The sequence below is a fragment of the Aspergillus aculeatinus genome, assembly GCF_003184765.1.
Source record: "Aspergillus aculeatinus CBS 121060 unplaced genomic scaffold BO66scaffold_98, whole genome shotgun sequence".
NCBI lineage: Eukaryota > Fungi > Ascomycota > Eurotiomycetes > Eurotiales > Aspergillaceae > Aspergillus > Aspergillus aculeatinus.
In genome coordinates, this window is record NW_020291567.1 from 1 (window position 1) to 12,904 (window position 12,904).

The window sequence follows — 12,904 nt, forward strand, 5'->3', positions numbered from 1 at the left end:
CCCCTCTTTCCCCCTCGTCCCAACCCCTCATCCCCCCCTCCCTTCCCTCCCTTGCTTAAAGCGGGCACGATCATTTTCCTTCACGAAAGTGTCATGCGTGCATAAACCGGATTCGAATGGATGCTAATAGAGATACTTTCTGCAGTCAGCCAAATCTTCGGGTCACAAGTAAGAAGCCCATGCCCCTTTCTCGACTGTCGAGGATGGCGCCTACGGATGGATGGAGACTGACGGAGAGCGTGATTCTACAGTTATCGCCGCGGACGGTCTATACAAGCGTGATGTCTTCCGTAAGTTCCGCAAGGAGATCTCATCAAGCCATACATTCTGGGGCTGACGTATCGCAGGATTCCCCGATCCTTTTGCGGTGGCCACCGTTGGGGGCGAGCAAACCCACACGACGTCGGTGATCAAGAAGACGCTGAACCCTTACTGGAATGAGATGTTTGATCTGTAAGGAGCCCCGCGTGGTGCAACTGCTGGTCTCGGATTCTGACGGCGGGATTTTCTGCAGACGAGTCAATGAGGACAGTATTCTCGCAATCCAGATCTTCGACCAGAAGAAGTTCAAGAAGAAGGACCAGGGATTCCTTGGTGTTATCAATGTACGGATTGGCGACGTGATCGATTTACAGATGGGTGGTGATGGTGAGTCGCTATGTTCTTATCATGCTGAATCTCCGCGGCTAACGCAAGGCGTCTGCCTTGCCTGCAACAGAAATGCTCACCCGCGACCTCAAGAAATCCAACGACAATCTGGTCGTTCATGGAAAGCTTATCATCAATCTGTCCACCAACCTCACCACCCCCATCCCTAACCAGGCTAATGGCTTGCATCGTTCGCATGCTCAGCCATCGACATCCAGTGGACTTGTCCCGCAAGTATCGTCACCGCACCCTCCGGTCGGTCCCGGCCCGGTCGATTCGTCCGCCGCCGCTTCTACTGCGTCTCTGAACCCTCAGCGTGTTCCCTCGACCACCCGACCGACCAGCATCATTGCTCCGCCGCCCAATGGCGCCCCGGCTGCACCAGCCAATGGTCAGCAAGGCTCTCGCACCAACCTGAGCTCGTTTGAAGACAGTCAGGGCCGGTTGCCAGCGGGCTGGGAGCGCCGAGAAGATAATCTGGGGCGGACCTACTACGTTGACCACAACACACGGACCACGACTTGGACTCGGCCATCATCGAACTACAACGAACACACGCAGCGTACGCAGCGCGAAGCCAACATGCAACTGGAGCGTCGCGCCCATCAGAGTCGAATGCTGCCCGAAGACCGCACGGGTGCCAATTCTCCGAACCTGGCTGAGGGCCAACAGCAGCCGGCGCCGCCGCAGGCTCAAACACCTCCGGCAGGAGGCAGCGCCAATGCAGTTTCTATGATGGCGACGGGAGCTACCACTGCAGGCACTGGTGAGCTCCCACCCGGATGGGAGCAGCGCAATACACCTGAGGGCCGGCCATACTTCGTGGACCACAACACCCGCACTACGACTTGGGTGGATCCTCGGCGTCAACAGTACATTCGCATGTACGGGCAGAATTCCAACGGCACCAATACCACGATTCAGCAGCAGCCGGTGTCGCAGTTGGGTCCGCTGCCCAGCGGATGGGAGATGCGATTGACGAATACAGCCCGAGTGTACTTCGTGGATCACAACACCAAGACGACCACCTGGGATGACCCCCGTTTGCCTTCCTCTCTGGATCAGGGCGTACCGCAGTACAAACGTGACTTCAGACGCAAGCTGATCTACTTCCGGTCTCAACCGGCATTGCGTATCATGTCTGGACAGTGCCACGTCAAGGTCCGACGTAACAACATCTTCGAGGACTCATACGCCGAGATCATGCGGCAGAGCGCTTCCGATCTCAAGAAGCGCTTGATGATCAAGTTCGACGGCGAAGATGGTTTGGATTATGGTGGTCTCTCACGGTAAGTCTGCCCATGTCTTCTCTTAAGAGTCATGACGGATCTGACAATTACAGTGAATTCTTCTTCCTTCTTTCTCACGAAATGTTTAACCCGTTCTATTGTCTTTTCGAGTATTCCGCGCACGATAATTATACCCTTCAAATTAATCCTCACTCTGGAGTGAACCCGGAGCACCTGAACTACTTCAAGTTCATCGGACGAGTTGTCGGCTTGGCCATCTTCCATCGTCGATTTTTGGATTCCTTCTTCATTGGCGCCTTCTATAAGATGATGCTGCGAAAGAAGGTCTCGCTCCAGGACATGGAGGGTGTTGATGAGGACTTGCACCGCAACTTGACATGGACTCTGTAAGTGCCTCGAATGGAGGGTTTTGAGTATTCCGTCTAACGCATAACAGAGAGAACGACATCGACGGTGTTTTGGAGTTGACGTTCGCGGTTGATGACGAGAAGTTCGGCGAGCGTACCACTGTTGACCTGAAGCCGGGCGGTCGCGACATTCCGGTGACGAACGAGAACAAGCATGAATATGTTGAGTAAGTTGCTCGTGCTTGTAAGCTGGTGGACTTCGCTGACGGTCATAGATTGGTGACGGAGTGGAAGATTGTGAAGCGGGTGGAGGAGCAGTTCAATGCCTTCATGTCTGGGTTCAACGAGCTGATTCCGGCCGATCTGGTCAACGTGTTTGACGAGCGCGAGTTGGAATTGTTGATTGGTGGTATTGCGGATATTGATGTTGACGACTGGAAGAAACACACCGATTACCGCGGCTACCAGGAGCAGGACGAAGTCATCCAGAATTTCTGGAAGATTGTCCGCAGCTGGGATGCCGAACAAAAGTCTCGTCTCCTACAGTTCACCACTGGTACCTCGCGTATTCCGGTCAACGGATTCAAAGATCTGCAAGGCTCGGACGGGCCTCGCCGGTTCACTATCGAGAAATCGGGCGATCCCAACGCATTGCCCAAGTCGCACACTTGGTATGTCCCCTGGCTTCTTTCATCTTAGGCAGCTGGCTAACTTTCCCAGCTTCAACCGTCTGGATCTACCTCCGTACAAGACACACGAAGCTCTGGAGCACAAGATGTCCATTGCTGTGGAGGAGACATTGGGTTTCGGACAAGAGTAGAGTTGCATGATCAGACATGTTGTATATGACCTCTACATTGAAAATCAGGTCAAGCGCCATGGGCTGTGGTATGGCGCTTATACAGGACACAAGTTTCTAGCATTGAGAGATAATCATTCCCCACCTGCGTTGATGATATATTATTGCTGCATGCGCGGGTGGAATTGGAGCCGAGCAAGCCGAGCGAACAGATGCGCGCTGGAGCCCGAGGACTTACTTTTATGTTTGAATCGTCTTTATTTCCGATTGAATTGTGGCGAACTGTATATAGTGTATTATTGTTCGGACAACTGGGAGCTGCCATTTGGGCCAGGCTGGATAGTAAATAAGTTAACCATTGTAGATTTGCCCCATCATCGATGGGCCGAGTTCTTGAGAATTCCTACCTGTGCCTTTCTTAGAACATCTTGTCTAAGTGAATCGATGGACAGAACACCACTCTCAATGTTAGTTGCCAAATTAACATGGATGACAGCCATCTATTCCAGAGTTGTAAGTGTGCACACCATAAGCTTTTCGCATTTGTCATTGACATCTCATCTAATTTATTCAGATATACATGAGCCCCTTCCGACTCTGCTGATACCTCAAGTCAAGGACTTGGTGTGGCCCCATCCTTTCCCTTTCCATTTCAGTTCTCGCTTAATTCTTGAAGGTATAAACCACGCGGCCCCGGCTATCCTTCCCCTTGAACACCACCGTACTCCTTCCATCCTCCGCCACAACACACCTCTCATCCCCGCAGTGCAGGATAATATCCAAATCCCTCCACGCCGGGAAAAACCCGCCCGCCTCCTCGTCGTCGCGCGCAAACCCCACAACGACCGTCTCCCGCGTGGCGCGATACCGGACCGTATACCGGGCGATGCGCGGCCGGACCGAGATCCCATCGTCCTCGTACCAAGAGTTGACGAAGACCTGCCCGTGGGACGCCGCCGCCGCCGCCGGCGGTGGGGGAAAGATCTCCACGCCGCGGTAGTCGTCGACCTCCTCGACAGCCCGCGACGCCGCGGTCTCGTCGCCCGGCACGCGGGTCTGCACCGCCTTGCCCACGGGGATCGCGCCGCCGACGCGCGCGAGCAAGGGGATGCTCGTGCGCCATTCGGACGGGATGGAGACCCATTGGCCCGCGGCGAGGTGGTTGTAGGGGGCGTTGAGGTTGACGTAGCCGTGGTCGTTTGCACCAGCCTTACGGGGCAGGTAGATCCGGGCGACGCTCACGCCGGGCTGGTAGACGCCGCCGACCAGGATCGTGTCCCCGAACCAGAACTGCTCGTCGCCGGCTCTCAGGGGCTTCGTCCACACCTCCGGGTCGGACTCGTAGCCCCAGCCGATCCAGCGCTGGGGCGGCGAGGCCGTCCGGTGGCTCTCCATTCCCAACGAGTAGATGTACGGCAGCATCTCGTAGCGGCGCTTGATCGCGTCGCGCACCAGCGGCGTGATCTCGGGGTACATCCACGGTTCGATGACTTCGCCGATGGAACTGTCGCCGGGGCTGGTCTTGAAGCAGTTGATTGCGAAGCGCGGCGAGTGGATGCCTAGTTGGATCCATCGGAGGAGGAGTTCGGGGGAGGGTTGCGGGCCTGGTGAGGAGGGGGTTAGATGTATGGGTTTTGCTGAGCGAGAGGGGGGGGGGGGAGGGGGCAAGGTCTTACCTTCGAAACCACCGATATCATGACCGCTGCATTGCAGCAGAGAGATCCCCGCACTCAGCGACAGTGCGTTCGCGCCTTTCATGCTTTCCCAGCTGGTGACGTTGTCTCCGCTCCAGGTGCTGGCGGCGTACCGCATGGTTCCCGCCGTGGCGCTCCGGGTGAGAACGAAGGGTCGCTGGTTGGGTTCCAGATCCAGCAGAGCATCATGCGAGGCTTTGCCCATGAGCTCCGTGTGGACTGCCCGGCCCCAGAGGCCGACGGAGTTCGCAGTCTTCCTCGCAGTGGCGTTGGCGTCGGCGTCCCCGATGACCACGGTGGGTTCGTCGCCGGCCAGTTGCCAGTCGTCGTTGGGGAGCGTATACTCATTGTTATCGTTCCACATGCCATCGATCCCCGCACGCTTGAGGCTCTGAACGCCCTCGTACCACCACCGGAACGCCGCGGCGCAGGTGAAATCGATGTGGCATCCGTCACCCCCCGTCGCGCCTCCTGCGCTCCAGAGTCTCATCCAACCCGGCTCGCTGGTGGCTGGATCCTTGAAGAACCCATTCGCGTCCACCAGCTTCTGGAAGTCCGGGTGCGACGCCAAGAGGAAGGGCTTGATGTTCGTCAGAAGACGGATGCCTCGCGCATGGTACTTGGCGATCCACTCCTCGGGGTTGGGGAAGCGGTGCTTGTTCCAGGTGAAGACGTTGCGGACCTTGGGCTCCGTCTCCGCGATGGAATAGCCGGAGCTCATCTGGTGGGCGGAGCACGGGATCCCGTGCTCGCGCAACTTGTCGGCGAAGTCCATGAGCGCCTGGTGGGCTGGGGGCTCGTCCATCATGGTGTACTTGTAACCGCCGGAGATATACCCATAGGCCCAGCGGGGCACCAGGAGGGGGAACCCGACGAGCTCGGCGTACGACCGCACCACGTCCTTCAACGTCCGCCCGACGATGAGATACTGCTCCAGCCCGCCGTAATCCTGCCGGTAGACCTTGAAGTGGCCCCAGAGGCCGTCGACCTCCGAGCCCACGGACCAGGTGCCTCGGCCATGCGTGGTCGAGAAGATCGCTACACAGCCCTGCGGGGTCGCCTTGATCAGCAGCGGGATGTGCTTGTAGAGCGGGTCTGTGTTGTAGACGTCGTATCCGAAGCTGTCGGTGGCGGACAGGATGAAATGGCGCCCGCTGAGGTCCAGCGGGGCGCGCTTCTCCCCGAGTCCCACATGCAGAGCGTCGCGGTCGTGCTCCGTGTAGTGTGCGATGCCTGCCCCGTCTGCGACGTACGAGCGCAACGGCAGATCCCGGTACAGTGGCTGGTTCTGGTCCGGCTGCCCCTTCCACGACAGTGACACCACTGGCGAGTTGGCCCACTCGACGGTTGCCGTGACATCCCCGACCTGGATCGCTTTGCTCTGAGCCTCGCTCCTCGTCGATACGTGGGTGTCCTTGAGGTCGGTGGCCGGCCTGGTGACGCTGGGATACGGAGGTAGAGGGTGGTCCGGCGACGTGAAGGTGACTCGGAATAGGTTTTCACGGACGGGCTCGAAGGAGAACTCGAATTGACGGTTCTCGGACGTAGAACGGAGAGATATACCCGGAGACTCCTGCGCATTTGCAGAGATGGCCTCGTAGCGCTTGGGGCAGCATTCGTTCTGCGGCATGATTATTGCGCATGCAGCTCGGGTTGTGTGGTGATATAAGGGAAGTTGGATGCTTGTATTTCGCGGTTGCGAAGTATAGGAAGTAATCGATTGATTTCTTTCGGCTCGGCATGATGCACAGAGGGCTCTATTTGAGTGATTGAGTGATCTTCTTCCGGTCTGGGCATAATACTGCAAACGCAAAGGTTGGGTTGTATAGACTTTGAAGTATGCACGGATTTCGGCCGTCATCTCCGACCCCCACATTCTTTTCCCCCACATCCACCCCTCATTTTTCCTCAAAGGCATGTCCCCTCGTCTACAATCGTCGGCCTTTCGTACCGATCCCCGAAGCTAGAGAACTTTCCAGCGTCAAGGCATCTGTCCACTTTGCGCCACTGTTGGGCCATGGCACGATCACTGCAGGCTCGTCTACCAGATGCTTACGTCGGTTCTTGTCCGAAAGCCCTCATGCCCCCACCTTCCACCGTCAAGCTAGCCCGGGTTGAAGTGCTCTCACGTGAACGCGGCACTTGCGATGCTGTCAAGCAGTCTCCAGACACGTTTTGATTCGTCCCCGCGTCGGTTCTGGGGATGGCTTGTCCGGTTCTGGGGTTGAGGACTCCTCCCCACGGGGATTGTCGAGCCCCTGTCCATCCCGTGCTGCACGTACACCATGAGAGAGAGGGAGAGAGAGTAAAAAGGGCACCACGCCCCTCCCCTTGGGGCGTGGTGTTTGTTGGTCTGGCTCATCTGCATCCCTGACATTTCGCTGGCTCGAAGGTCTGCAATACAAGAATTTGTCCGGTCTAGAGTGTGGCTGCACTTATTGTCTCGATCTTATCTAGGGCTGTATAACCACAGACTCTCACCAAGCAAGACTCACCACTGAAGACAAGATGACCCATCTCGGAGAGGTCGACCATGGAAAACATGCACAAGATGAACAGATCGAGTCTGTTGAGGCCGTTCCACTTCAGACAAAGGTCCGTCCGACGGAGCCAGAAGTGGACAAAGCCCTGGGGCTGGTGGTAGAAGCAGGCCACTCCACTGTCCTGACGGCCGAAAACAATGCTCGTGTGCTTCGGAAGATTGATATGCGATTGCTGCCTATTCTCTTGGGCATCTACTTCTTACAGCAGCTTGACAAGTCCACCCTCTCATATGCGTCCGTCTTCGGTCTCGTCGAGAAAGCCCACCTGCATGGACAGATGTATTCCTGGCTGGGGGCGGTGGTCTACCTGGTGCAGCTTGTCGCTCAGCCGTTTGTGGCCTATATCCTCGTCAAAGTGCCGCTGGGTAAGTTCTTGGCCGTCACCACCTTTCTCTGGGGCGTGTCGTTGACGTGCATGACCCCGGCGAATAACTTTGCTGGGCTGTTGGTCTGCCGGATGTTCTTGGGACTGTTCGAAGCCGGCGTTCGTGAGTACTGATCCTTCGCGCGGGATTTTTTTTTTTTTTTTTTTCAATTTTTGTCAACGAGACTGGACTGACCCAGTCACAACATAGCTCCTGCTTTTATCGCTATCACCCAGATGTGGTATCGGCGTATCGAACAACCCGTGCGACTGGGTTCATGGTATGCCATGAATGGCGTGGTCTACATGGTTAGCCCCTACCTTTCAAAACTCGTATTTCCTTATCTAACACACGGGCTGCGGCCAGTTCGGAAGCCTCATCACTTATGGGCTTGGGCATATCAATTCTTCGGTGTTCGAGCCCTATCAGATCATCTTCTTGTTCTTTGGTCTCCTGACAATTGTCTTCTCCGTGGTCATATTCTACGCGATGCCCGACTCACCCGTTCAATCGAAGTTTCTGGGGGAAGAGGACAAGCTAATGACTATCGAACGACTCCGCATGAACCAGCAAGGGCTTGAAACCCACGTGTGGAAGTGGGAACATGTCAAGGAGGCTTGTCTTGACCTCAAGTCTTACTTTTGGTTTGCGTTCACCTTTTCAATCTCGTAAGACAACCCCCCCCATTGCCTGAGGCTCGGATGACCAATTTTACCCTTCCAAAGGATTCCTAGTGGCGGTATCTCGACATTTGGTCCATTGATAATCGAGGCCTTCGGGTTCAATCAGTTCCAAACGATTCTGTTTAATATCCCATTCGGTGCGGTTCAACTGGTCGCAACGATGGGTGGAGCTTGGCTGGCGACTTTCCTCAAGATGAAAGGCCCCGTGATTGCGCTGCTATGCTTGCCTGCTATTGCAGGCTGCGTTATGTTGCTGGTCATTCCCCATGATGGCCAACACAATGGAGCGTTGCTCGCAGGATACTACATTGTGAGTTGCAGCGGCTTCATTGGACTAGAATATACACTGACCGGCTTTCAGGTGTCTGTCTACCCCGGAATCAGTATGTTAATCGTCTTGTTGTGCGTACGATGCAATCTGACAAGAGATGCAGCCCCCCTGATCTATTCTTGGTCAGCAGCAAATACAGCCGGTGAGACGAAGAAGAAGATAGTGAATGGAATTGTCCTGGTGGGCCAATGCGCTGGTAACGTAGGTTTTGCACTTGAGTCCAGTACGTGGCTTCTATGCTGATTTTGGAGAACAGGTCCTGGGCTCGAACTTATACACCACTACAGACGCGCCTTTGTATCGACGAGGCTTGCGGTCTAAGTAAACTGATCCCCGATACTCATCTTAATGGACCAAGAATACTGATGATAGTTTGCAGTCTTGCGATGTTCTGCGTCTTGGTTGTGCTATGCATGTAAGTCTTCCGTCTCAAACGCTATGATCCTCTGCTCACCAGCCTAGATTGAACATGGCCTACCTTTTCTTCCTCAACAAGAAGCATGAGAGACAGCGAGTATCAATGGGCAAGAGCGCCAAAATCGTCGATCACTCGATGCAAGCTGTTGGGGCGGCCGAGGGCGACAAACTAGAAGGACTGGTGCAAACTGCTGTAACGGAGGACAACGCATTCAAAGACCTAACGGACTGGTTGAATGAGGACTTTGTGTATGTGTATTAGCGCTAGTTGTACTCGGAGGCTTCACGAACGACGTGTGGTGAAGTGAAGTACGCGTGGGAAGTTGTATGGCTAGAGTTCAATGAAGGCGTGCAATGTTTTTATCGTACTGTAGAGTAAGTTTGTAGTTCAAATATAGGTTAAGTCAGTCGGTAGATGGAGCTTGAATGAGAGCATACCTTCTAATATAAAAAGCTGGTGCGCGAGCAAGAGGACGATGTTGATGGTTCGGTATGTACAACAAGCCGCCTGCCAATACACATTAGCCGAGCCGACGACTGTTGATGGCTTGCGTCGCCCCCGCCTTTGGCATTGCTCCACGACCCACTCTTTGGTCTGCCATGTACATGCAGTATTTCAACATCGGGCACTACTATACAACGCTGCGGGAGGAGACAGTGACCGGCAGCTTGCGAAGATGGAATCAGATGACTCCTCATGCGTGAGACAACTTCCTACCGGCAAGAAACGGATTCCAGTATAGTTACTCGTCCTCTCCTGCTTGTCACTGTCGGAAGACACTGCATACAGTGACTGACCACCCCCTCGGCAATTTAGAAAGCATGCAGTGCTTGTCGACAGTCGAAGGTAGATCCTGCTTTAGCTTTTTCCATCCTTGATCACTAACAGCCCGTGGCAGGTGCGGTGTGATGGGAAACGGCCCTGCTCGAGGTATCCCATCCAGCGCTCTCCCCATCGCAAACTCAAGCCGAGCATCCTCGATTGACGCATACCAAATAATAGGTGCAAGCGATCATATAAACAATGCATCTTCTACGAAGTTCCTAAAGATCCCACCACCGAGTATGCCCAATCATTCATCCCACATACTTCTTCCCTTCCATCCCGCAGCACCACCATATCAGTTTTCTAATACCTACGCAAGGAGACTGGAGAACGTCGAATCTGAAGTGCAACGTCTCCGTGCACAGATAGAAGCCATGGGCGAGATTTTTCGTCTCTCCACGCAGCAATTGCCACCAGAAGGTCTCGGGCAAGTGCAGCACGCTCAGGGCCAATTCGTGGATCAGCATCGTGCATACCCCGCCGAAGCACCTTTCCTGACTTCGAATCATGCGGCTTCTCATTCAGGAGGCATGTCCATGCTTTCCGCCGCGGCGACTTCTGCTCTCAATTCCGAGAGGGGATCCGAGTTGCATCCACAAAGAGGATTGCCCTCCTCGTCGCAGATTCGATCCGCGATGGACGAGGAGACAGTTCGTCCGGTCAAACGGAAGCGCTCTGGATTTGAGGTTAAGGAAGAGCCCATCTCGGACTTCGTATCTCAGGGCTTGATGACTGCTGATCAAGCTGTCGCTTGTTTCAGAACGTATGCGCTTCTATCTCAGAGATGTGACTCAATGAGACATGCTGACAGTGAGGGAACTAGGTTCTTCCAGGGCTGCGTATGTACTGCTCGACGCTGGACGGACCTAGCGAGTATCACATGCTGATGAGCTTTTCAGGATAGGTACATCCCGATTTTCGATCCGGAGGTCGACACCTTCACCTCGGTACGCTCTCGCAGCAGCATACTGCTGAACGCGATTTGCACGATTGGCAGCCGTGTTGGAAGGAGTGTAGCGACGGGTAATCTGCGATCCTTTGCCCCAGCTTCCCTGATATGATAGCATGCTGAGTGGTAGTATGCAGGCCCCGGATCTCAATTTCCCGATCTGCTGCATGCGGAACTCAAGAAATGGATTGGCATTGTGATCCAAAACAAGAATCTGAACTGCCTGGAGTCGGTGCAGGCGCTGCTCATCGTCGCGTGCTACACCGCCGAACGCTCGCTGATGCTATCCTTTGCTACCAGAATGGCGTTGGACCTTGGTCTGGATGAAGCGTTCGAAGAGCTGATCCAGCTATTAACGTTGAAGAGGACTAGTGACCCGTTGAGAATTCCCGGTGATAGCGTGGAAGCACAGGTGCGCTGTTTGATGCGGAAGTCCAGGACATGGTTTGGGCTCCTGGTTCTGGATCACATGTAAAAGCTCCCCTCAAGTCACTCATGCTGGGTATAATTAATGGCCATTGTGCTCAGATTTCATGTCGACGGCGGCAAGCCACCTGGGATACGAATGATGGGAAATGCTCGGCGATGCCGAATCCTGCTACATCATCCTTCGTCGACAGTATTAGATATGCGTCTTTTCTCTCAGGTTGAGGTAAGGTTCTGACAGTCGTGTTGGGAAATGGGTAGCTGATCGTCGATATAAGTTGAACGTTATTCGAGGTATGCGTCTAGGGCTGTAGCCAGAGGGTGCGGTGCAGCATACTAATTAGCGATGGATATAGCCAACATCAACGACACACTAGACATCCGAGACAGTCTGACTCGAGAAGCAATTGCTGAGTTTGTACACGAGGTCAAGGTCGACCTTCATCTCTGGTTTGAGTGAGTTCCTTGTCCTGCCCACAAGTCCCAAACTAACGTGCTCAGTGACTGGCAGCGCATCATCGGTGAGCAGCCCTCCTCGATCTTTCTAGCCCTAGGGCCACAGCGTGTAACTTATACTGAACGTCACCCTCAAAGTCAACTCCCAGACAGCCCAAGACGAACGACCATTCCTACTGGCCGCACTGAGTGTCCAACACTGCTGGGCCGAACTCATCCTCCACTGCAAAGCGCTGCGCTCCATGGGCGTGGAGAACGTAGCGTAAGTCCAGCACCAGTCTCCAATCCTTACAACACAGCTATCTACAACGAGCCATACCACCTCATCCTCCATAGCCCCGTTGAATCAGATACCCAAACACTAACCCCTGCGTTACAACGAAACAGAGCAATCGCCCCTGTAGAGCTTAACATCCTGAGCCTCGCCAAATCCGCCGCCCGCCAACATCTCCGCCTCATCAGCCTCGAGCCCGCCCACTACCTCGCCAAGCTCAAATACGCCATGGATTTTGTCTGGGCCAAATGCGCCTTCTGCTTCCTGCTGCTGCTGAAACTCTCCCGCCTCCTCCCCGAACAGCGGGACGAACACGAGGAGCTGCTGCAGCTCGGAAACAAGCTCCTGTGGGAGTTGACCCGGTCGGCTGAGGGCGGGGAGACATCGGCTCCCCTCGATCTGGATATTGCACCGTCTAGAGGTCGTCATTGTGCCGAAGCGGCGACAATGTCACCGTCCTCACGCATCACCGATCCTGGAACAAGAGCGCCCGCGGTTCAGTGCCTGGCATCAGGAACAGGTACAGGGTTGGGGAACGTCTACATGCATATCCTCCGCTTGAGCATCGAGAAATACAGCCGCATATTTCAGGGACAGCAGCGGGGGGAGAGGGGGGCAAGTGGCAGCAGCAGCAGTCCTGGTAGTGGGGACGGTGCGACTACCACTGCAGGTGTGGAGGCAGCAACAGCAGAGGAGCCGACGACAGCAGCGGGAGCAGAACAAACCTCTTCTTCCTTCTGGGACCTGTTCGACGCGCAGGTCGATCTGCAGTCGTTCGTGCCGGAACAGTTTGTGCGCGACTGGAATTTCCCCGGGCTGAACCTGTTCTATTTCCCGACGGCGTGGCAGGATTTCTTTGGGGACTTTTCGTTGGGGTTTGGAAGCTGATTTACGCC

The 12,904-nt window shown here is 54.9% G+C and overlaps 4 protein-coding genes across 4 annotated transcripts; 3 read left to right on the plus strand and 1 right to left on the minus strand.

Annotated features, from left to right (window-relative positions):
• Nucleotides 1-220: 220 nt before the first annotated feature.
• BO66DRAFT_396654 (NEDD4 family E3 ubiquitin-protein ligase) lies at nucleotides 221-3,415 on the plus strand (the record flags this gene model as incomplete). Its single annotated transcript, XM_025648529.1, has 8 exons — nucleotides 221-290; nucleotides 348-453; nucleotides 515-648; nucleotides 719-1,937; nucleotides 1,991-2,284; nucleotides 2,335-2,472; nucleotides 2,521-2,916; nucleotides 2,966-3,415. 8 exons carry the CDS (start codon nucleotides 221-223, stop codon nucleotides 3,063-3,065), a joined length of 2,457 nt encoding a protein of 818 aa, XP_025497649.1. The 3' UTR covers nucleotides 3,066-3,415.
• Nucleotides 3,416-3,707: 292 nt separating this feature from the next.
• On the minus strand, nucleotides 3,708-6,408 carry BO66DRAFT_386768 (putative alpha-glucosidase; the record flags this gene model as incomplete). Its single annotated transcript, XM_025646203.1, has 2 exons — nucleotides 4,721-6,408; nucleotides 3,708-4,648 (listed from the first exon to the last, which is right to left on the minus strand). Exons 1-2 carry the CDS (start codon nucleotides 6,366-6,368, stop codon nucleotides 3,708-3,710), a joined length of 2,589 nt encoding a protein of 862 aa, XP_025497650.1. The 5' UTR covers nucleotides 6,369-6,408.
• An 838-nt stretch (nucleotides 6,409-7,246) lies between these two features.
• On the plus strand, nucleotides 7,247-9,339 carry BO66DRAFT_337736 (putative MFS transporter; the record flags this gene model as incomplete). The annotated part of the gene is made up of 9 exons (XM_025644338.1): nucleotides 7,247-7,769; nucleotides 7,857-7,954; nucleotides 8,013-8,314; nucleotides 8,372-8,639; nucleotides 8,691-8,712; nucleotides 8,764-8,861; nucleotides 8,917-8,981; nucleotides 9,040-9,075; nucleotides 9,123-9,339. The coding sequence occupies 9 exons, from the start codon at nucleotides 7,247-7,249 to the stop codon at nucleotides 9,337-9,339; spliced, it is 1,629 nt and encodes a 542-aa protein (XP_025497651.1).
• A 415-nt stretch (nucleotides 9,340-9,754) lies between these two features.
• BO66DRAFT_337751 (putative C6 transcription factor) lies at nucleotides 9,755-12,896 on the plus strand (the record flags this gene model as incomplete). Its single annotated transcript, XM_025644339.1, has 16 exons — nucleotides 9,755-9,814; nucleotides 9,895-9,924; nucleotides 9,977-10,008; nucleotides 10,081-10,140; nucleotides 10,223-10,666; nucleotides 10,727-10,742; nucleotides 10,803-10,914; nucleotides 10,990-11,323; nucleotides 11,381-11,504; nucleotides 11,557-11,572; nucleotides 11,635-11,734; nucleotides 11,780-11,799; nucleotides 11,873-11,996; nucleotides 12,122-12,370; nucleotides 12,494-12,627; nucleotides 12,727-12,896. 16 exons carry the CDS (start codon nucleotides 9,755-9,757, stop codon nucleotides 12,894-12,896), a joined length of 2,025 nt encoding a protein of 674 aa, XP_025497652.1.
• Between the last annotated feature and the right edge of the window lie 8 nt (nucleotides 12,897-12,904).